The sequence below is a fragment of the Ambystoma mexicanum genome, chromosome 2p, assembly GCF_040938575.1.
Source record: "Ambystoma mexicanum isolate Mex_15411 chromosome 2p, UKY_AmexF1_1, whole genome shotgun sequence".
In the NCBI taxonomy this organism is placed as follows: Eukaryota; Metazoa; Chordata; class Amphibia; order Caudata; family Ambystomatidae; genus Ambystoma; species Ambystoma mexicanum.
This window is the reverse complement of record NC_090923.1, coordinates 830,433,291-830,455,605: the sequence shown is the minus strand read 5'-3', so window position 1 is coordinate 830,455,605 and position 22,315 is coordinate 830,433,291. Positions and strand designations below refer to the sequence as shown.

The 22,315-nt window shown below is 46.7% G+C and overlaps 1 protein-coding gene across 2 annotated transcripts in view; it reads right to left on the bottom strand.

Annotated features, from left to right (window-relative positions):
* LOC138565943 (regulator of microtubule dynamics protein 3-like) overlaps positions 1-22,315 on the bottom strand; it is a 2,735,427-nt gene that overhangs the window by 2,188,083 nt on the left and 525,029 nt on the right. For both annotated transcript variants that reach the window (XM_069643047.1, XM_069643046.1), the window contains exon 3: positions 9,804-9,903. In XM_069643047.1, coding sequence (XP_069499148.1) covers positions 9,804-9,903 — 100 coding nt within the window. The remainder of the gene's footprint in view (positions 1-9,803; positions 9,904-22,315) is intronic.

Sequence of the window (22,315 nt, the reverse complement as noted above, 5' to 3'; positions counted from 1 at the left end):
TCCTCTTTACTCTTGTTCTATGTCCTGTCACACTCTTTGCGATCTCAGAATCTATTTCTCCTAACTGTTCCTAAGCCCCCTTGTGCCACGTGTCGTTCCCGTTCCTTTTCTCTTTTGGCCCCCAAACACTAAACACACTTCCTCTCTCACTTCGCTCCTCCTCATTCTCTTCATATTTTACAGACTCATCTTAACCTCTATCTCCTTTCCTTGTTACCTTGTTTCCATTCTCAGTTTTCCTCTGCTGATGTAAATGTTTTCATTTGTACCCACATGATTGTACCGTAATTTATTTGATTCTTTTATTGTTCAGCGCCTTTGGCAAAAGGCACCCTATGAATTTAATGAAATATAAATAGGGTGCCTGGCTTGCTGCCTACTTCATTTGTGTGCTCAATTGGCCTCTGTATGCCAAAAGACACCAAGTTGATGAGCCTAGAAGTGGTCAACGACCCAGAGGAGATAGAACGGGCTCTGCAGGGTGAAATTTCACGATTCGTGGCTATTGACCTGGATGACCAGCTCACGGTATATTCAAATGTGTGATTTTATACCTTTCTACGTGTTTTCAGTGCTTATTTGTTTTCTCCTGATTTTTGTTTATGCCATTATATTACACTTTTGCATTTCTGTATGCATGCTTGATGATTTTCCAGGTATTCCATGTTATGTTTTCTGTGGTTACACCCTGTTTGGGGTCTGACCAAACAGGGTGATATTGTGGCACAATATCCATATGCTGTGAAGTGCTTTCACTAGGACCATTTTGTGCAACCCTGTATAACCATCTTTACATGATGCGCACAGTGCTTAATTTGTGGGGGTGGTTGCCAGTGCCCAACACCGGCACTCTTTTTTGGGCACCGGAACTCATGCGGAGCCAGCGCACGTGCCATTGCTTTGTTTGTTCTTCCACTTCGCTTTGCTTTGATTATAAATCATGGGGCCTCATTACGAGTTTGGAAGCAGCCATGGTGCTATTGGCACCATGGCTGCCTCCAAACCGGACTCCATTACTGGGTTCCTGCAATGGGGACTTACCGGGTCATTCCGACATAGGAGGACCCGGTAATTCCTCCTTGCAGGAACCATTCCCCATTCCCATTTGATTCAATGGGAATGTGGAGGGAGGTAATAATGGGCACATTACAAGTGGCCAATTATTACCTTCCTCTTCCCCTCGCAGGACCCGGAAAAGACGTCTGGTTTTACCAGATGGCTGGTCTGGGTCCCGCAAAGGCAACCTCATAATCGGCACTCACGGAATGAAGGGTGCCGGTCCCGTACCAGCACCCTTCATTTAGTAGGCGCCAGGGTCGTAATGAGACCCATTGGGATTTGTCATTCTGATCTCGATCTCTCTTGCTTGCAGGTTGCAGGCCATGGCTGGCTGGGCCTGGGAGGGGCCAGCAATAGCAATGAACAAAAAACTGTTACAAACAGCCAATGAAAACTACCATTCTGTTGTTACTATCAGTATTTGATGCATTCTGTATAGTAACACAGAATGTGCAGTTTTCATTGGCTGTTCATCTGAGCCAGTGAAATTACATGGTGACGTGTTGTTGTTGCCACAGGAGGCAGCGCCGCGCCACCTTCATTTCACGAGTTACTGTGAAGTGAAGGTGTCGAGGTGTGGCGTTGTCGGTCCTGACTTGTGAGAGAGAGAGCATGCCCTGCTGCACTGCGTGGTGCAGCCTAGTTGCTTCCTGGGGCCCCCTCTGCCTGTTTTTTCATTTGTGCGGGTGCCAGTGTGCGCACCCGGCCCCCCCCAGCCTGAGGCCCCAACAGGAGACCAAGCCCCAGCTGGCAAAGCAGGTAAGTCACTTGTTGCTGCGTGCGGTGCAGCCAGAGGCTGCCACAGTCAAGTGATCAGGCAAGGAAGGCCCAGGTCGGGGCCCGGGCAGCGGCATTGTCCCCTGGTGGTGTACTGACTGTCCAGGAGTCAGGACCCCACCAGGGGCCCATCCGCGCCCGGGCTTCTGTCTGTGTGACCTGTGTGCTGCTGACTGCAGTCAGTGCCAGGCCCAGGCCAATTTCTGTGACCAGGGGCTGCCGGCTGCTGCAGACTGAGTCGGATGACTCTGCCGCGGGTGGCCCGGCCCGTGGATTGTGCCCAAAAGCATGTTTTTTCCTTTTTTCTTTGAAAACCTGACCTTCCGTGGGGCTGGTGGCCGGGGCCCTGCCCCACAGAAGGTAGGTTTTAAAAGAAATAACTTATTTTGAGTGGCGGCTGTGGCCCATCACTTCGAAAGAGATGGGCCCCATCTGCCCAAATATACGTTTTTTAAAAAAAAATCTTACCTTCCATGGGGCCGCTGCGCCACGCACCTATTTTTGTCATCAGGCTCAGCATGGCCATGGCGGTGGTGGCCCCACGGAAGGTAGCCTAAGTGATTGAGGCAAGGCAGGACAAAGCCCAGGAACGGGCAGGGCACGGGCGGTAGCGTGGTCCCACTAGTGTCTGTCACAAAAAGAATGAATTGTCGTTTGCAACTTTGGCCACTTTTTCATTGGTGCCGAGCCCGACTCGAGACAATTGTATGCCCCAGTCCGACCCTGGATAACATTCATCTAAGCGAAACATGAACTGTGAATTTTTGCCTGGGTGTTTCCGTTCTTCCTTTTAATGTTATCGGTCTCATTAGTTCACAAACGAGCTTCAGCGAGGGGAGCCGGAACGGTGCACGTATTGGGCCGAAACCGAACTGGCTGCACTTCGTGAGAAAAGCCAATGCAAAGACGAACTTCTGAAATGCCATTTCAGGCTTAAAGATACACACATGGAAACTAGACGGGGATAAACATGGTGCACGTGCCCACTTTTCTGTCGTCATTAATAAAAGCACTAGTTGAGTATTCGTGTATAATTCTCAACCGTCTTTTGCTGTCATTTCTTTACATAATTCCAGCGCATGTTTTATATCCTGATGTGTGGTTTATACACCAGATGTGGCCCTTTAACTTGGGTACAATACACTCCGAGCATGTGCTCCAAATGAGAGCACATGCAATCCTCAGATAGGAATCCTCAGATAGGGAAGTGGGTGTCTGTTACACCCTGCAGTTTAGTGAAGTATGTCAAGAACATGTCAGTGGGAAGGAGGTATCCGAATATGCATTCTCCTCTGGCTCCTGAATATTGGGTGAGAAAACATATTTAGTTTTTTAATATGTGTTAAGGTGGAAAGAGGCCCTAAAGCAGAAGTAGCACAGGCTGTTGATTTCACAACGTCTTGCAGAAATGACTTTTTCCAAGTTATACAACACCACGCTCATGCTTGTAGGAAGGGTGAAGGGGGATGCATTTATGAGATGTGATGACTGATTTGGGCTTGAGAGTAAATTGATTACACAAAACACCTGGATGAGGTGACTGAAGAACGGGCTGAGGGAGGGTGCTCTTCCTGGAGGTAACCGATTAACAGTACTTGGTTACTTTAACAGACTGTCAGATGGGGCAGAAGGGGTAGAGACAAATACAGTGCAACACTGACTGAAACAGAATGCTTTTTTATTTATTTGCATTTTTAAAGCACTCACACAGCCTGGGGGCATCGAGGCGCAGTTACAGGAGGAGCATGTCTTAGTTGCATATTTACTACTAGCCTGTGCCAGCAGTTGCTGCAGCGCCAAACATGTGAGATGGAGCAGCAGCTTTGTGATGGGCTGGTGGTGGGCCGATCTAGGTAGGTCTAGCACTGAACTGGGGCGGCAGGCGCGCCCGCGCTGAGGGCGGTGCCGCGCCTGCACTGAGGGCAGCGCAGCGCCCGCGCTGCTGCGGCGCTGCGCCTGACATTATGGGGTCAATATCTTTTGGGCACTGGCACTTATTTATTTACAAATTAATCACTGGATGCGCACACACCACGCATGGCAGATTCTGCTACAGCAACCCTAAGTCACACTTCACTGTTGTTTTTCTTCTTCTATCATTACCTTATTTGGTCTACTATTGCTATTATTTTTTTCCATAGGATAGACACAGAAGCAATGCTAGCTGACCCCTATCTTACGAAACGCTAAGTAAATGCAAGGCTTGCCTATTACCTCACATACTTCAACTAAGTGTCACCTTTATGCAAACTGTCTGGTAGATCCCACCTGGAATTGGGCCAATGTGACTTTATATTATTGATCTCCCTATATAAGATGCCTCTCCTGTGTAATCTGGAGGGATGGTCTTGGCAACTCCATGTGGACTCCATGTGGACTTGCTGTGTGACACTCTCCAAATCTCAGATGTCATTTGTGTATAATAACAAACTGTTTATCACTCAGCCTTCCAGCGTTCATGTCTTCATTTCCTATTTCATTTATTACTGGTCATGTCTGGGTTGCCCCTGTTAGATGAGCCTGCAGCCGCCCCTGGGAAAGAGGCACTGCACCAGAGTGCTTTGGAAAAAAGAAGTTATCGTCTCTCTTCACACAGAGATTAATCGATTTAGCTGTTCGGGGCAGCCTGCAGAAAGATCTTATTTATCAGAGCCCGGTGGAAGTGGGAGTGCCAAGCCGTACATGCATCCCAGCGATGCTCGAGGCTCAAGCACACCAGACACAAGCAGTGGTGTCCAGCAGTGCAAAGTGACACGAAGATGACCACAAAACCTGCTTATATCCCAGGAAGAAACAGGGGCAGAAATGCAGATGCCCCAGAAAAAAGAATTTAAAAAAAAAACAATGAAAGAAAAAAATGTTCTGCGGTTTGACAGCCTAAATCCCTGCGGAAAAGAGATTAGTTGAATGTTGCTGTATGTGCCACGACAACACTCTGTGCGTTTGCTAGCTGTGCCACCCAAATTTCAATTTGAGGATTTTTTGATGTCTTGCTGTGCAAATGTACATGGTCCCATCCCAATGGGAACAGGATGGACACCCATAAAGTATGGAGGAATGGGGACGAGACATAGGAGTAATAACCACACAAACGGACACACTAACCTTCTGCCCTTTACTGAAAAAGAGTTCACAGTGTCTGCGGTCAATCGGACAGAGAAAAACCAGGGTGAGGGAGAGAAGGAGCCGCTTCATTTCAAAACAATGAGAAATAAATCAATTAAAAAAAGGGAAACCAGGGGTTACATTTAAAGTAAGAGGGCTCTCTTTGCTAAAGGGCAGCAAAAAAAATACCTGTCGCAGGGAGAGGACTCTCCTCAAAAGGTGAGTGTTAAGGAGAATTCTCTCTTTAGGCTAGATTTCCTAACCTAGTGAGTCCCCCAGCAGCTTTGCTGGATTTCTGGAGTTTGTTTTTTCCTCCTGCCAAGAGTGAGACTCTTTTTCCTCCCACTCTTGGACATGATTTATGGTGCTCCTTTGAATGTTAATGTGTTTTATGGGCTATGGGGTCCTTTACTCCATAGGGTCTCATGTGTTTTTACTATGTGTGTTACACAGCACCCTCCGTGCAGTAACACAGGGGTGTCATAGTGACACCCCACCATAGACTCCTTACCCTGGGACTGACTACTGTCTCCCAGGGCATGTAAAGTCACCATTGGCTTTACTAGTCCCAAATTATTAACTGAAACCAATACAAACCATCATATTGAGGACATACTGGTCGGGGCAATTCAATTGCCCCGGGGTCTGTTAGTTGAGGGGGCACGTCTCCGTCCCCCCCTGATCGAGTTTTGGCTGGTGGCAGTGGATACTACTTTTTATATTCGACCGCAAATATATTCCTATGGGATATATTCCTTGTTCGAGGCTACCAACTTTAATTATTTAATTCTCATAGCCTCGAACATACCGCTGGTTTATTTAATTAATATTAATTCGCCGGTTGGTATTTTTTGCCAGGACTCGATTCTAAAATGGCGTTTGCGTTCTCTTCTGTGACTCCAACCCAAGTCGAGCCCTTTGTTCCACTTTTTGGCAGGCTTCTCCACAGAAGCCTCCAAAAGTGGTGCCACTCTGTCTGGGTACCACAGGGGGTGTAGAAGGGGGTTTAGGCACCTTGGACTGAGTTACCTTGGTAACTCAAGTCGCACTCTTGTGTGATTGGCCCAAGTAGTGAGCCGGCCGGCTCACCACTTAGCATGTTTGATTGACAGCTAGCCTGAGTGAATGGGGGTATGCTGCATAAAAGCAGGGCTTTGGGGACTGGAACTTCAGAAGTCGCCAAAGGACCTGAGAATCCGACGAGGGAGAAGCTGAGCCGACCTACCACGACGACACCATCGGTGGAGCCCTGCGGAACCGACTCACCAGTTCCCGACGACAGAGAAGATCTCCCGGCTGGAGAGGCTTCTTCCCCTGACTGGTGGGCACAACCAGTTTACCTTCTTCTCTTCGCACCCCAGACCGGCTGGTGGTCGAATTGCCCGTGCCAAGCACCCCGGCAACCGGATAGCCACTTACCACTGGACCGCGAATAAAAGGACCGCTCCTTTTACCTGAGAAACTCCGCGGCTGGTTTCTTCCCTGGCAGTGCAACGGACTCCTGTCTTCCTCCCCGACGAGATCCTCTCTTCCCCCGGACGAAGCACCGACTTGCATCCGCTGCCAGGAACAACTGCCCACGCTGGAGTATTCTCACCACTTTAAGGTACCGTGTCCGCCAGGCCTCCCTTTCTAAAGATTGCTACAAGGTAATAATAACCCCTTAACCTTCTGGACTGGGCTGGCCGCCTTGACCCTCTAACTGGTCTCTTTCTTTGGTCCAACTCCTTTTTGAAGCTTTACAAGACTCTTGTGCACTGCAACTGTGTGACCTTGGACACATTTCGTTTTGATCCCCTTAAAGTAGGCCTACTGACTCTAAACTCACGGTGTTACTTGCCTTCCTCTCTTTTTGTGTTCGTGAGAAAGTGTTGGGATCTGTTCCAATTTATTCTCTGCTTTTCTCTCCCTTTTTTTAAAACAAATTATTAGAGTGCCATCTACATTAAGCGCTCACCGCTGTCTGAAAATAAGTGGGGCTTTGTTAGGGAGAATTCTCTCTTTAGGCTGAATTTCCTAACCTAATGAGTCCCCCAGCAGCTTTGCTGGATTTCTGGAGTTTGTTTTTTCCTCCTGCCAAGAGTGAGACTCTTTTTCCTCCCACTCTTGGACATGATTTATGGTATTCCTTTGACTGGTAATGTGTTTTATGGGCTATGGGGTCCTTTACTCCATAGGGTTTCATGTGTTTTTCCTATGTGTGTTACACAGCACCCTCCATGCAGTAACACAGGAGTGTCATAGTGACACCCCACCATAGACTCCATACCCTGGGACTGACTTACTGTCTCCCAGGGTATGTAAAGTCACCATTGGCTTTACCAGTCCCAAATTATTAACAGAAACCAGTACAAACCATCATATTGTGGACGTACTGGTCGGGGCAATTCGATTGCCCCGGGGTCTGTTAGTCGAGGTGGCACGTCTCCGTCCCCCCTGAACGAGTTTTGGCTGGTGGCAGTGAAAACTACTTTTTATATTCGACCGTGAATATTTTCCTATGGGATTTTCCCATTGTTCGAGGCTACCAACTTTAATTATTTAATTCACATAGCCTCGAACATACCGCTGGGTTATTTAATTAATATTAATTCTCCGGTTGGTATTTTTTGCCAAGACTCGATTCTAAAATGGCGTTTGTGTTCTCTTCTGTGACTCCAACCCAAGTCGAGCCCTTTGTTCCACTTTTTGGCGGGCTTCTCCACAGAAGCCTCCAAAAGTGGTGCCACTCTGTCTAGGTACCACAGGTGGTGTGGGAGGGGGTTTAGGCACCCTGGACTGAGTTACCTTGATAACTCAAGTCGCACTCTTGTGTGATTGGCCCAAGTGGTGAGCCGGCCGGCTCACCACTTAGCATGTTTGAGTGACAGCTAGGCTGAGTGAATGGGGGTTCTCTGCATAAAAGCAGGACTTTGGGGACTGGAACTTCAGAAGTCGCCACAGGACCTGAGAATCCAAAGAGGGAAAAGCTGAGCCGACCTACCAAGACGACACCACCGGTGGAGCCCTGCAGAACCGACTCACCACTTCCCGACGACAGAGAAGATCTCCCGACTAGAGAGGCTTCTTCCCCTGACTGGTGGGCACAACCAGTTTTCCTTTCTTTCTTCGCACCCCAGCCCGGTTTGTGGTCGAACTGCCCGTGCCAAGCACCCCGGCAGCCGGATAGCCACTCACCACTGAACCGCGAATCACCGGGCCGCTCCTTGTACCTGAGAAACTCCGCGGCTGGTTTCTTCCCTGGCAGTGCAACGGACGCCTGTCTTCCTCCACGACGAGATCCCCTCTTCCCCTGGACGAAGCACCGACTTGCACCCGCTGCCAGGAACAACTGCCCCCGCCGGAGCGTTCTCACCACTTTAAGGTACCGTTTCCGCCAGGCCTCCCTTTCTAAAGATTGCTACAAGGTAATAATAACTCCTTTACCTTCTGGACTGCGCTGGCCGCCTTGACCCTCTAACTTGTCCCTTTCTTTGGTCCAACTCCTTTTTGAACCTTTACAAAACTTTTGTGCACTGCAACCGTGTGACCTTGGACACATTTCATTTGGATCCTCCGAAAGTGGATTCGGCCGCTTGAACTCTAACTTCACGGTTTTACTTTGCCTTTCCCTCTTGGTATGTTCTGATAAAAGTGTTGGGATCTGTTTCAACTTGTTCTCTGCTCTTCACTCCCTTTTTTAAACAAACTATTAGAGTGCCATCTACGTTAAGTGCTCACCGCTGTCTGAAAATAAATGGGGCTGTACTTAAGACTGGTCCAATATTCTTTTAAGGGAGTGTATATCTTTTAGTGACCGTGTTTTTGAATTGCTTATTATTAGTGCCTGTGTGTTTCTCTAGATGTGGTTTTAAATAAATAATTATATCTCTTTTACAGCAAGCCCTGGTCAGTGTTTACTTGTTCTACTGTGTTCTCTTGACCTATTGTGAATACCCTGTATACTGCCTAACTCTTCTTGAGGGAAGTCTGACTGCTCAGCCATACTACCAAGTGAATCTGTGTGGTACAGACTGCTACCAAGTGGGTTTACTGCCAAACAACTGTAGTCCTAAATCTTTTGCAGTGGTCCCAGAGGGAACTGCACAGGTTTTTGCCTAACAGGCTTTACTTAAGACTTGTCTAATATTCTTTTTAGGGAGTGTATATCTTTTTGTGACCGTGTTTTTGAATTGCTTACTATTAGTGCCTGTGTGTTTTTCTAGATGTGGTTTTAAATAAATAATTATATCTCTTTTACACCAAGCTCTGGTCAGTGTTTACTTGTTCTACTGTGTTCTTTTGACCTATTGTGAATACTCTGTATACTGCCTAACTCTTCTTGAGGGAAGTCTGACTGCTCAGCCACAGCTACCAAGTGAATCTGTGTGGTACAGACTGCTACCAAGTGGGTTTACTGCCAAGCACCTGTAGTCTTAAATCTTTTGCAGTGGTCCCAGAGGGAACTGCACAGGTTTCTGCCTAACAGTGAGGAATGCAATGAGACATACTGACATGAGGCAATGGCATATACAATGATTTTATGTAACATGAAGATTCTAAAGACATTTCTGACAACCCCTGTTTGACCTTGAATAGATAAGGTTTCATTTGTGTACCTTGCATGCAATGAAAAAAAAAACAATGATTATGAACTATCTTTTAGGTTAACTTAAAAAGTATTGCACAAAAAACTTTGTTGTAGTACTGAAGAGACATTTTTATTTTCGCCTTTTAACAGTATGGACACAAAATATCTTTGAAAATCTACCTATAACAATTTATAAAAGTAAAGCGTGTTTTAACAAGCAACTAAACTTGCAAAGCCTCCTCCAAATAATTAAGGAAAAAATGGGATTAAAATGTATGAAGGAGTATTTTACCTTGTTGGATATATTCAGGTTGAGTTTTCTCATCAGACAGCTGGACCATATCACTATAGGCACGCAACAAACGCCAGCAGTATTCAGGTCTACTACTAAACTGATATGAAAAATGAAAATAAGTAACGATACTTTAGACCACCTAATGTTGTTTTTATAATTTCAAAGGTTAACTTTTGTGACAATAACGGAACGCTGGGTTTCCAGATTAATTGTTTGCAACTATTATTTAGAAAGGGACATTAAAACAACATTCCAACACTATGTTCATGTATTTGCAGATACAATACTTCCCTGTTCAGGAGATTAACAAATTTACTCACCGTAGTGACTACCTTACTCCAAGTTCATAGTCCCCTTTCCTCCATACTTGTGGAGCATTCCGTCCTTCGGGACGGGACCGCAGCACTTTTGATAAAAAGCATAAAAAATTGAAATGTTGTCCTATTTTTACATGGGGCACCGCATGTGGTTGTGACCCCGCCCTCCTGAGCGCCGCCCTGCACATCGCCCTTCAGTCCTTTTCTATCGCCAGGTCTGCAACCATTTAAGCAATAATAGTGGATACTTATAAGAGGGGACGGCGTGCAGGGGTATGGAGGAAAGGGGACCATGGACTAGGAGTAAGGTAGTCACTGCGGTAAGTAACTTTGTTATACTCCTCTGTCCCGTCCCCTTTCCTCCATACTTGTGGGAGATTCCCAAGCACACCTCACAGATAATACAGGTGGATGGAAACTCTTCTACTGAAACAGGTCCTTGAAAACAGCCTGGCTGAATTGGGCATCGGCCCTGGAGCTCATATCCAAGCAATAATGCTCACAAAAAGCTGATGGGGAAGCCTCCATAGCCGTCTTGGAAATGGTTTGCCAGGGAACATACTTCTGGAAGGCAACAGCAGCCGCTTTGCCAGGTACAAGATGGGCATGGTTGGAGGTTGAAGGCCCTGAATGGTATTTGAGATCAGCAGTGGCTATGGGTTCAAATGGTTTATGGCATAAGGCGGTGAGGACCACATTCAAATCCCATTTGGGATGAGGATTGCGTACCGGTGGAAAAAGATGTAATAGACCCGCAAAATGCCTTTTAATGACTGGATTCGTCAAAGAAAAGGAAAAGCTATCAGTGGCCAGGTAGGCGGCAATAGCCGACAAGCAAGTCCCGCACGACAAGACACAGATGCCCGAAGCTGCAAGATGAGATATGCACGAAAGAACGGTGTCAATCGTAGCGTGCCTGGGGTTATGCTGCTTAGCTAAACACCAGTGGCAAAAACAGAGCCAATTGCTCCTATATTAAGACCTCGTAGAAGGTTTCCTGGCTGCTTGGATAATGCGCGCTAACCACCGCAAATTAAACTGTGCTAATGATCTGAATTCAGGCACCAGGCCACCAAGCGGAACGATTGTGGGGAGGGGTGCCACATCGGATGATCGCACTGGTGAAGCAGGTTGGGAATCAAAAGAAATCTGATCGGAGGAAGAATCGACAGATGCTGAAGTTCCGAGAACCAGAATCTGGTTTGCCACCAAGGAGCTATGAACAGGAGAGTGCAATTCGATGCATTCCTGAGCTTACAGAGTGACCGATGAATGAGAGGCAGTGACGGGAAAGCATAGGCCTTCATGTTATGCCATGGGATCTCGAGAGCATCCCCTAGAGAGGAGACCCCGAGACCGTTCCTGGAAGCATCAAGAGGAAGTTTCCTGTTTATAAAAGTCACAAAAAGGTCCACTTCTGGAGTGCCCCATTGGCGAAAAATGTGTTCAGTTTCCACTCGAAGCTGGCTGCTGTGTGGTGGCTGAGTGAGTCTGCCGTTACATTGATGTGACCCGGAATATATACAGCCAGCAGCCAAATGTCATGTTGAATGGCCCATTCCCAAAACTGAATGGCAAAGTCCAAAAGGGGAGGTGACTTGGTGCCACCCTGCTTGTTGATGTAAAACATTGCCACAGAGTTGTCCGTGTGGATACGTACCACCTTGTTCGTAATGGACGGTTGAAAGCTTTTGAAAGGAGGCCACCACGGAAAGATTGTTGGTCGAGGACCACCATAGTCATGCAGGACGGAACTGGGATCATTTTGGAATCTGAGTCCGAAGCCTCAGACCAAGAGCTCTGAAGAGCCAGCTCAGTACACCTCATTTTCAGACGTGCAAGAGGAAGAGCAAGCACGCAAGAAGCCATGAGGCCCAGAAGTTTCTGAAACCACCAAGCCATCATGTGCACTGACTGGAGGAAGAGTTGACACGTGATGGATAGATCTGCAATCCTGTCCGCAGTTCGGAACACCCTGCCACTGATCGTATTCCAACGGAAAACCAGGAAATTCAGGTCTTAGGAGATCGTCATGGAAGATTTCCGCCAGTTCACCGACAGCTCAAGGTGGAGCAGGAGCTGGAGGAGAGACTGGAGATTGTTCAATGCCGTCTGTGGACAAGGGATGCGTAGGAGCAAGTCGACCAAATCCGGATATAAATGAACGCCTTGTAGGCGGATGAAAGCTGCAATGACCGACATCATCTTCATAAAGACACACAGCGCCAAACTGAGACCAAATGGGAGCACGCAGAACTGGAAGTGCTCCCCTCCCAGGGAGAACCGCAGATATTTCCGATGTGGTTTCCATATCAGGATGTGCATGTAAGCGTCCTGAAGGTCCACCACACTGAACCAATCACCCTTTCGAAGAAAGGACTTTATTTGACAAGGCGTGATCATCTTTAATTTCTCTTGGGGAAGAGAAAGGTTGGACTGGGAAAGGTTGAGGAGGCGCAGGCCAGCCTGGTTGGGTTTGGGCACTGAACAGACGGGAGTAGAAACCCTCTCCTTGGGGAAGAGGTTCCACCGCTCTGAGGTCTAGAAACCTGTGCACCTCGGCTCTGAAGGAGGACGACCCGATCTGTTGCTTGAAGGGTGGGGTCTGTTAAGGATTTCAATCAGGTGACACACACCTTGGTCTCGGCCCAATATGCAGCGCACAACTGAAATGCTTTTTTTTAATATTCAAACGTGCAAAACTCAGCAAACAGACTCGAAAGGAAGGAGCTCTGCACCGCTCCGTGAGCACTAGGGAGAACATTTCCCAAACCATCATGGAGGCGAAGATTCTAGGAGCTGATTGGATACGATTGTATCCAGTTGTTGGTTGTTGTTGATTGTTGGTTAGACTGTCTTGGAGACTGTTTCAACATGTTAAACACGCGGAGTGGGCGTAGAGTGGCAGTCCTGCAGTCCATCCTGACTTTTCCTGTTGCTGTCTGTGCTTTCTACTGTGTGGGAGCACTCACATAAAAGCACACCTATACCGCGGAGCGGACGCGGAGTGGGTGTAGAGTGGCAGTCCTGCAGTCATGCCTGGCAGGCCTGACAGGACGACACTCGTGTGCTCCCCTTTTGAAGAAGACGACAGCCGTCGCCTGAGAAGCTCATGCCCCCGCCTAGTGCCGGATGGCTCTCTGCCAGTAGACCCAAAAACAGCTACTCTCAAAAAAGGTGAGCGGAGCCCACCTACTCTCAAAGGGGACCTGTTGGCATCTACTGTCACGCGTACTGCATATTCACCTGACATTGCGGCCCTTTTGGCTCCAAATTTGCATATAAACACACCATCGTCATCGCATCTCCAGAGGTCTCACCTCTGGCTTCTGAGACCTCTAACATCGTTATAGCCACCCCCCGAAAACAAAACTCGCCTGCCCCAAGTTTCCGGGCTTCACTGACCTCTTCGGGGTCCGCCGTTGGGGAGCCCCAGGGAGACGCTGCAGGCCGGGCCTCGGTCGAAGGTGCCGGGCAGTGTAGCGGCTCCGGCTGCTTGTTGCTCCGGGAGCCGCGCGAGGAAAAGAGCTGGATGCCTCTTGATGAGGCGAGGCACGAGAGAGGAGATCCCAACCAAGCGGCATGTACCCACAACACCATTGCCGCAAACGTTGATCTCCAGGCTGGGCAGCAACAGGAACAGCCATTGCTGGCCCCGCCCACTGACAACTCTGAACCTCGGCCAGACATCACATTAACTGTGAAGGCGCTGGTCCATTCTATAAGCCAAAATAGACGAAACTCCAAACCTGGGAGGCTCAGAGAGGACTCTTCCGGCTGCCTGCCCACTGGGGATTTCAAAAACCACAGCACTAAATGGTATAAAGAGAAAAAGAAATCAGATCTCTACCCGGACGGAAGCAACTTTGATGAGAACTCGTTGCATTCCGAAAGTTCTGGGTAAAAAGAAATGCAATCAAGGAAGCTTATCAAAAATACTTTTCAATTCAGCCAGAGGGAGGAGGGCCCTTACATCTGTAAATACAAAAAAAGATTTGAAGCGCTTAGATGGAGGAAATAGTTGCACAAACTACTTTCATATTCGATAAAAAGTAGATAATGCATGCAGAGAAGAACCTTCTGATGCTGAAATCCTCCAGGCTTTAAAGGAATGCGTTCCCCTCACCAAGTGCCGCAGAATCGAAGAGGAATCAACGTCCCGTTCATCAAGATTACCCCCAGATGCCATTGCAACAATGCAGCCAAATGAACAGGCTGATGACTCTGGGGCAAAGGAAGCCCCTGCCTGCGAGCCGGGGGGGGAATCTTTTGAGTGGGAGGGCTCCCGCACTTACATTGCTCATCTTATCCTGTAAAGAAAAGGACACAGAAGCAAAAAAAAACAACTCGCAGAAGGCACCTGGAGGGGCTTTCAACACTCCCGGAGCCGCGGTAACCGCACTGGAATCCCTAGCCTCTGGCGAAGTGGCAACTAAGGCCTTTGAAACTCAACTCTTTCGCCAAACAAGTCCCCCGAGACGGCTACTATCGAACTGTCCCCGATAGCTACTCCAAAGAAGCCAGGAAACAGGGGACAAGGGAACGAAAACCTTCAGCCTAAACTCCCTGTTAATCCACCAAACAGTCTTTCGAAGTTGGTTTCAAACCGCAGAAACTCTCTGGACTCCCAGCGAACTAACAACCATCAGCGTCCAGTGAGACAGCCCTTGCTGTTAGACATGCCACAGAAAGAAAGAGCCTTTCTTTCTACAAACCAGACGCCGACAGAGACACCCTCAAAGAAAGCCGATATCTTCTCTATAATGTCGGCGGTCACGATAGCGCTAGCAACTTTCATGAAGCTATATGAAGCTGTTAGTGACACCCTTAAAGACCACACAACAATACAAGCTATGATGAACAGCAAACTGATCTTCCTTGAAGCATATATCATGGCGGTGGGAAAAACAGGCCCAGACCCATCTTCAACTGGGTTTGATACTCCAACTTTTCCTCCACCTCTAGCAACCTTGAAAATTCCTGTGGAGGCTAAAAAGACAGCCAGCTCTCAAACAGAATCTACGATCGACCTAACTATGGAAAACCCAAGAGAGTCAGGTACTTCGAATTCCACTGCAGTAGCCCGATTGCTCAAATCAACGGTTCTACATGCGTCAGAGTCACTGGCAACTCACACCGGGGCCACTCAGTCGCTACAATCTTCCCCAGGCCTCAACAAACAGAAGCTGGGGCCTAAAACTTTGAGAGAGAAAACAAACAAAAAAAAACAGTGACAAAATCAGTGACAGGTAAAGAAAAGCCCCTAGAACAAGTCTTCAGAAATATACCCTCCTCTAAGGGCCCTGCAATTTCATCTAACAAGCTGGACTTAAGACTGGTCCTATTGGGGGATAAAGCCTCAAATCCAGGGGAGGCAGCTGAGACAATTGTGGCAAATAACGAAATTACACTTGCTATCACCTCGCTGAGGACAACAGATGAATTCTTCGAAGACTAGGTCTTGATGAATCTCAGCCAACATTTGAGTGTCGACACGACACGGGAAGAGAGGCCCACAAACTCACTCGCACTGCCCGGGGTCACCTTACCTCACTGTTGCGATGCAAGCAAAGAGACTGGGGAGGAGCAGGAAGACTGTGGGTTCTTTTCTCTTGAGGAGCGATGCAAAAAGCTGTCAAACAAAGTCAGGTGGAGTGACCCACCTTTAACTCCGGTGCTTCACGATGCAGGCAGTCAGCCCCTGAAAAGTATAAGCGGAGTCTATGACACCATGATAGAAGCCAGACAAAAACAAGTAAGCACTTCAAAGAAGGCTAGTCTAAGTTCTGACAACCATCGACCCACCAATGGTCACAGATCTCTAACCATGGTGCTCAGAGATCCAAAACGCACTAGCCAATAAAATATCCACCTTACAAAATAAAATCTCTAGTAAAAGAGCCTCTTTAAATGACATCACCCTTTCCAAAACTTTTGAGAGCAGCACGGCTAACAAATCTACCCGATTCCACTTCTCTAAAGTCTCCGTGATTGAAGTAGAAAGAACTATCTTGTCCCTGAAACCATCGAACTGCCAGGGTGATCCCTGCCCTGGACAGCTCATAAAAGACGCAGCCCGAGACCTCTCTCCATTCATTAATAAACTAATTAATGCATCCTTCACTACTGGAATTATACCCTCCAATCTTAAACAATCTTGGGTTCTCCCACTCTTAAAAAAACCTACTCTTGATCCTTCCACACCAACCAACTATAGACCAATCATGACAGTACCCTTTCTCCTAAAAATCCTGGATAAGGTTGCCTATGTACAAATTCAAAAACATCTGGAAGTACACGGCCTCTTGGGAACTAGACAATCAGGCTTCCGCCCTCAGCATGGTACTGAGACAGCTCTGATTGATCTGAAGACTCAAGTCGATGAGCTCAGAGACAGCGGTAAAGCTGCCCTACTCCTACTTCTAGACCTTTCAGCCGCATTTGACTTGGTTGATCATACTATACTATGCAATCACCTTAACACAGCGGCCCACTTTTCGGACAATGCTATTACACAGATTAGATCCTTCCTAAACGGTAGAACCATGAGGGTTTTCTCCCCCACAGCAGCTGCCGACCCTATACCCATCACCTGCGGTGTGCCCCAGGGTTCTTGTGTCTCGCCCACACTGTACAACATTTTCACGAAGCCCCTCTTCGATGATTTGGATCATCTCGGTATCACCTACACCAACTATGCAGACGATACCCAGATCCTCCTCCCCCATTCTGGGGATTATGAAGCGGATTTGCCCTTGGTGAACATAGTGTACATCATCATCCAGGCATGGATGGCCACGCATGGTCTATGCCTGAATGATGATAAAACTTAACTTATCACTCTAGGCACTACATCTAGTCTAAACAAACTAGGACTCGCCTACTCATCCTTCACAATCGATGGCAATCGCATCAAAGTTGGACATGAGGTAAAAACATTAGGTTTCCATCTTGATTCTAACCTTACCTTCAGTAAACAAGTTACCTCGTTAGCGTCCTCCACAGCCTATACATGTAAGCTTATCCGCACTGCCAAACCATTTCTATCTGACACTAGATGCAACATCTTAGCCAGAGCCCTGATCTTATCTCGCCTGGACTACTGCAATGCTCTCTACTTGGGGTCAACCAAAGCTACCACTAGAAAAATCCAATCTCTCCAAAACAATGCTCTTAGAGCGGCATTAGGCATCTCCAGAAGAGACCACATCTCTTAGATTAGCCGAGAGAATAACTGCCTTCCAACCATGGATAAAATCACTCTAAAAATTCTATCACTTACACACAAATCGCTGAATAATGCTGCGCCCACCTACTGGGCCGAAAGATTCCACAGACATTCATCTCTGAGACCGGCCTATAAAGACTGCCTATCCATCCCCAAATTTAATCGCTCTACAATTGGCGGCAATAGCTTCCCGGTGAAAGCAGCTAAACTGTGGAATTCCCTACCCTGCACTCTGAGAAGTGACCTACCCTTCCAAAACTTCAGGACTAATGCCATCCTGTGGCTGAAAGCAAAGGCCCACTAACATAGCATGCAGCTAGGATTCTTTGCCAGGATTCACTGCCCGGAGTCCATCCCACCGTCATCCAGATTCTTGCGTACAAACCTGTATACTTTGTTGATGCAAGTAAATGGTATGCAGTATCTGCTCCCCTGTCCTTCCTCCTGTTATCTGTACATCTGTAAATATGTTTGACTTGTATATACTTTGTATATAATACCTGTCTGTAACGTTGTTGTAACTAAGCTTTGAATATACTTGTAACTGCTGCGCCCTGGTACCTGAGGGTATGTCGCGCATTATAAATAATAAAACCAACAACAAACAAACCAAATGTTCATCTCCTTCTAAACAACATGAAAGAGTGCACTACGTATCTAGAATTAACTAGTATAACAGGTTGGGAAAGAAGCAAGAGAAAACTAAATGGATCCTCAAGCTGGAGCAAATCCCAGGGAATGACGATGACGTCACCCTAAATCGAAGATCTGTGCTCAAGTTATTTGACTTTATTCCAAACTTACGCCGGATCAAAACAGAAGATCTACTTATTTTGGACCCCAGTCAGGTACATTGGAAATCCATAGCGCACCTCTACATTGCCTCAAAATCAGTCCACTCTCTCCTAAAAGAAGAAACAAAGGCACTGTTGAAAATGGGCCAGGACATCACTGAATCTTCTAGATCGAGAGGGTCTAGTCGCAAGAGCAAGTGGATACAAACAAATTCTCCTGCCTGGGTGCCGCTAAGTCGGGACTGCGGTGCCCATCGCCAGAGGAGCTCTTATGAAACCCTAAATACTGCCTCTAAAGATCATCGCACCGTTGAGGCGCCATGGAGTACAGACGTCGAGCGCAAGCAGAGTCACTCACAAGAACCATCAAGAGACTTAAAAGAAAACGCTCCAAGACACTTGGCATAGTCCGACATTGCAGAAGTTATTAAGTGCAACCACTCTAGCACTGCTTCAACGATAACAAGAACAATCTTGAAAACGGTACCAGAAGCAAAGCCATCTGTGGAGTCATCAGACAAGATCTCGTCTTCACAGAGCATATGGTCCTGGCTACCAAAAGCCTTAGCAAGGCAGACAAAAATATAGCAATTCTTGGACCATGAGCCCAACCATCAACCCAACAGCTCGGACACAGCATACAGGACCTCTGTTCGGCTGGGCTCATGGAACACTAGGGGCCACTTTCATGTGACGGTGCAAGAGGACATAAAGTTATCCGATTATGATATCCTGTATCTACAGGAGACCTGGCTAACACAAGCCCTGACGTTAGAGGGCTATGAAATCTCCTTATTGCCAGCAAAAAAGGGGTTGCCTAGGCGACCCTCCTCGAGCATTCTGACAGGTTGCCAACAAGGAAGTGGCCTCACACTGATAGCGACGCTCATCAGCAATCAATCTCTTCTTATGGTAAAAGCCGGATGGACACACTCAGACGCCAAGTGAGGAAAAGGAAATACGTCAACATTTATTATTGCAAACACCTATTGGAATCCAGCTGTCATCAGCGATTCCTCATATCTAAAATTCTGGAAGAAGCAATCGATGAGGAAGCTGTTCATCTATCGCCTTATTTTTTTATATGTGGTGACATTAATGCAACGTGCCAGGCTCAATCCAACTCCCAAAATCTACACCTGACATCAAGACCAGCAGTTCTTAGAAGAGTGGCATGGACTAAGTTGATGAATTCACGTGACCTTCATAATTTAGATACAGTGTTTCCTAACACCAACCGATTGCCTATGTGGGAGCGTGACACCTTAAGAGCCACAATAGACTACATCTTTGTGTCAACGTCGTTACTTCAAGTGATGATATCGTTTGAAGTAATACGCACGTCAGCTAGCGACCACAATCTTCTTACAACGACCTGGCCTGCAAAATCAACTCCACTCACTAACTCTAACTTTCAGTTGGGCGTGAACAACCAACGCTCAAAATTGGAACTGTCCGCCGCAGCAATAAGAGCCCTGACGTCCAAATACCAAGTTCAGGCCCATATCGAAGCAGACAAACAGATCGATTACCTGCCTCTTTTGACGATCTACAAACATCAGTCCCATAAAAAGCGTGCCCAGAGCACAAAAAACCATACGTATGACAAAACTCTGGTCGCAAAAAGAAAAGAGATGAGAAAATTAAAACGGTTAGCAAAATCTACGGGAAGACCTTCGGCAATTTTGGCCGCCACTGAAGCAACTTGCCTATACAAAGCTTGGTTTAAAAACCATCGCTTGACCTTATACCAACAGAACGCTGAGAGTATATTAAAGGCGATAAGTGCCAACAACAGTCGAGAGTTCTGGTCACTACTAAAATCATCTTCAACTATAGAGCCCTCTATCGTTTCAAATATCGGAGAATCAACATGGAGTAACTTCTTCAAGTCCTTATTCCAGAAGACATCTAGTCTGTTCCGAGAGCTCCGGTCTTCAAACTGGGCATGTCTAGATGACATAGAGGAAATATCTTCCCAGATTAAGAAATTGAAGAACTCCAGAGCGCCGGGACCGGATGAAATAACCAATGTAGACTTGAAGGCCATTCCGCTAGAGTGGACGACGTTGCTGAGTACAATCTTCCGCAGATGCGCGTACCTGAAGTCGATCCCGCCTTCGTGGAAATCTGCCACATTTGTTCCAATCTACAAGAAAGGGAACAAGGCCGACCCGTGGAACTACCGACCAATCGCTTTGCTCGATTGTATCGGGAAGGTTTTCGGGTCTTTATTGTTCCGAGAATTCAACGAGTGGACCAAAAACGATCCATGCAAAGACTACTTACAAACCAGCTTCAAGAAAGACCTGGGAACAACGGCTAACATCTTGATGATAAGTGCCCTGAAGAGCAGGGTTTTGGAGGGGGGCCCAAGACTCTACATCGCCTTTATCAACTTAACCCAAACCTTTGAACGAGTAGATCGATGTCTATTGTGGACAAAACTAGAGGCCTGGAATTGCACGCAACCACTATTGGAGCCAATCAAAGCCCTTTACACTGGTACCAGTATGAGAGTGCGGCTAAATCAGCAAGGGCTACTCTCATCTGAGAACCCACGCTAAGAGGAGTCAAGCAGGGGTGTCCTCTGGCCCCGGCGCTCTTTTTGGCCTTCATCAGGGACCTCAGAGATTCGGGCCTAACTGTTCAATGTTTTCCTCCGAAAAGGGGCAAAACGCACATAAATCGACTATTATAGGCAGACAACCTAATCCTCCTTGATCTTACACCTCTAGGCTTGCAGCGCCAATAGAACAACCTCCAGGAGTGTATATCTCACAACAACTTAGAGATAAACGAAAAAAAAAAAAAATGTATGGTCATCTCAGCTACTTCAGAGAAAAAGGAAAAAGTCGCTCTACTGCTGGCCGGTCACTCAGTGGAAAAAGTGAGAGTTCAGATACCTCGGGGTGGTTCTGGACAGCTCCAGGAACAAAACTGCCATGCAAGAACACTTGAAAATAACAACAAAAAAGTTGGCGGCACAAGGCAAGGCGATCGACAGACAATCTATAAAAAAAAGGTGGTGCCCACATTGACCTACGGTGTGGACGCTATGCCCAACTTACCTATGACACTGTGGCCGAAACTGGAGGCTCTGTTTTGGAGATCTGTTTTTAGTTTGCCAAATTCTACCTCAGTTGTGGCAATCAGACAAGAACTCAGCCTGATGTCTTTGGGAGGAACGGTCAAAATAAACACCCTTACACTTTTTTCGAAAGTGCAGAATGTCTAAAGAGTCGTCGATTTACAATCTGATACTCAAGGAAAGTATGGGCGCAAACAACAAGATGCTCAACTCCTGGACCAAATAAAATTTAGACATGCTACTTTCAATTGAAAGCGATGAGGAGACTCTACATACGAACCCTGTAAAAATCCAGAAAAAACTAAAAGAGCTTGACTGGATACGGACTAAAGAAGTAGCTGCAAACAACAAATTGATAAGCCACCTTCCATACAACATCAGGAAATTAAATGAATTACAATTCTATATTAAGAAGTTCCCGTCTAGACAACGTCGCGACACATTGAGATCCAGACTCAACCTATTTCAAACAAACGAAATCCTGGAGATCAGAGGTTTGTCAAAAACAAATGAGTGTCGCTTTTGCAACCAGCCAACAGTGAAAGAGTCCATTCGCCATATGCTTCTTTCTTGTATCAGTACACGACGAATTAGAACCATTTACTTGAAACAAATCTTTTCTGATCACTCATTAAGCGACCAAGACTCTTGCTGGGACAAAGTAATGGTGGGCGACAGAACATCATGGCTATTGGCGACTTTCAAAATTCTCCAATACGTAAACACCTCGCTCCTTTTAACTAAGCGGCCAACAACACAAAAACAACGGTGAGCGGTACATCTCCAGACTACACGATGATCCAGCAACAGACGTTATTGATATGGACTCTTTTTGATATGGACTATCGTGATTTTATGATTTTCTTCTTTTCTTTTTAACTACACTGCATTGATTGTCTTCTACTTGCTTTTTGTAAAAAGCAAATTGATTAAAACAAATAAAAAAAATTAAAATTATATTAGATTCAATATTGAGATGGTACACCACTCATATCACACCCCATTTTCAAATGCCACGGGTCACAATGGGCCAGGAACCGGGCTGGTTGGTGAAATATAATATTTATTTGAAAATTCAA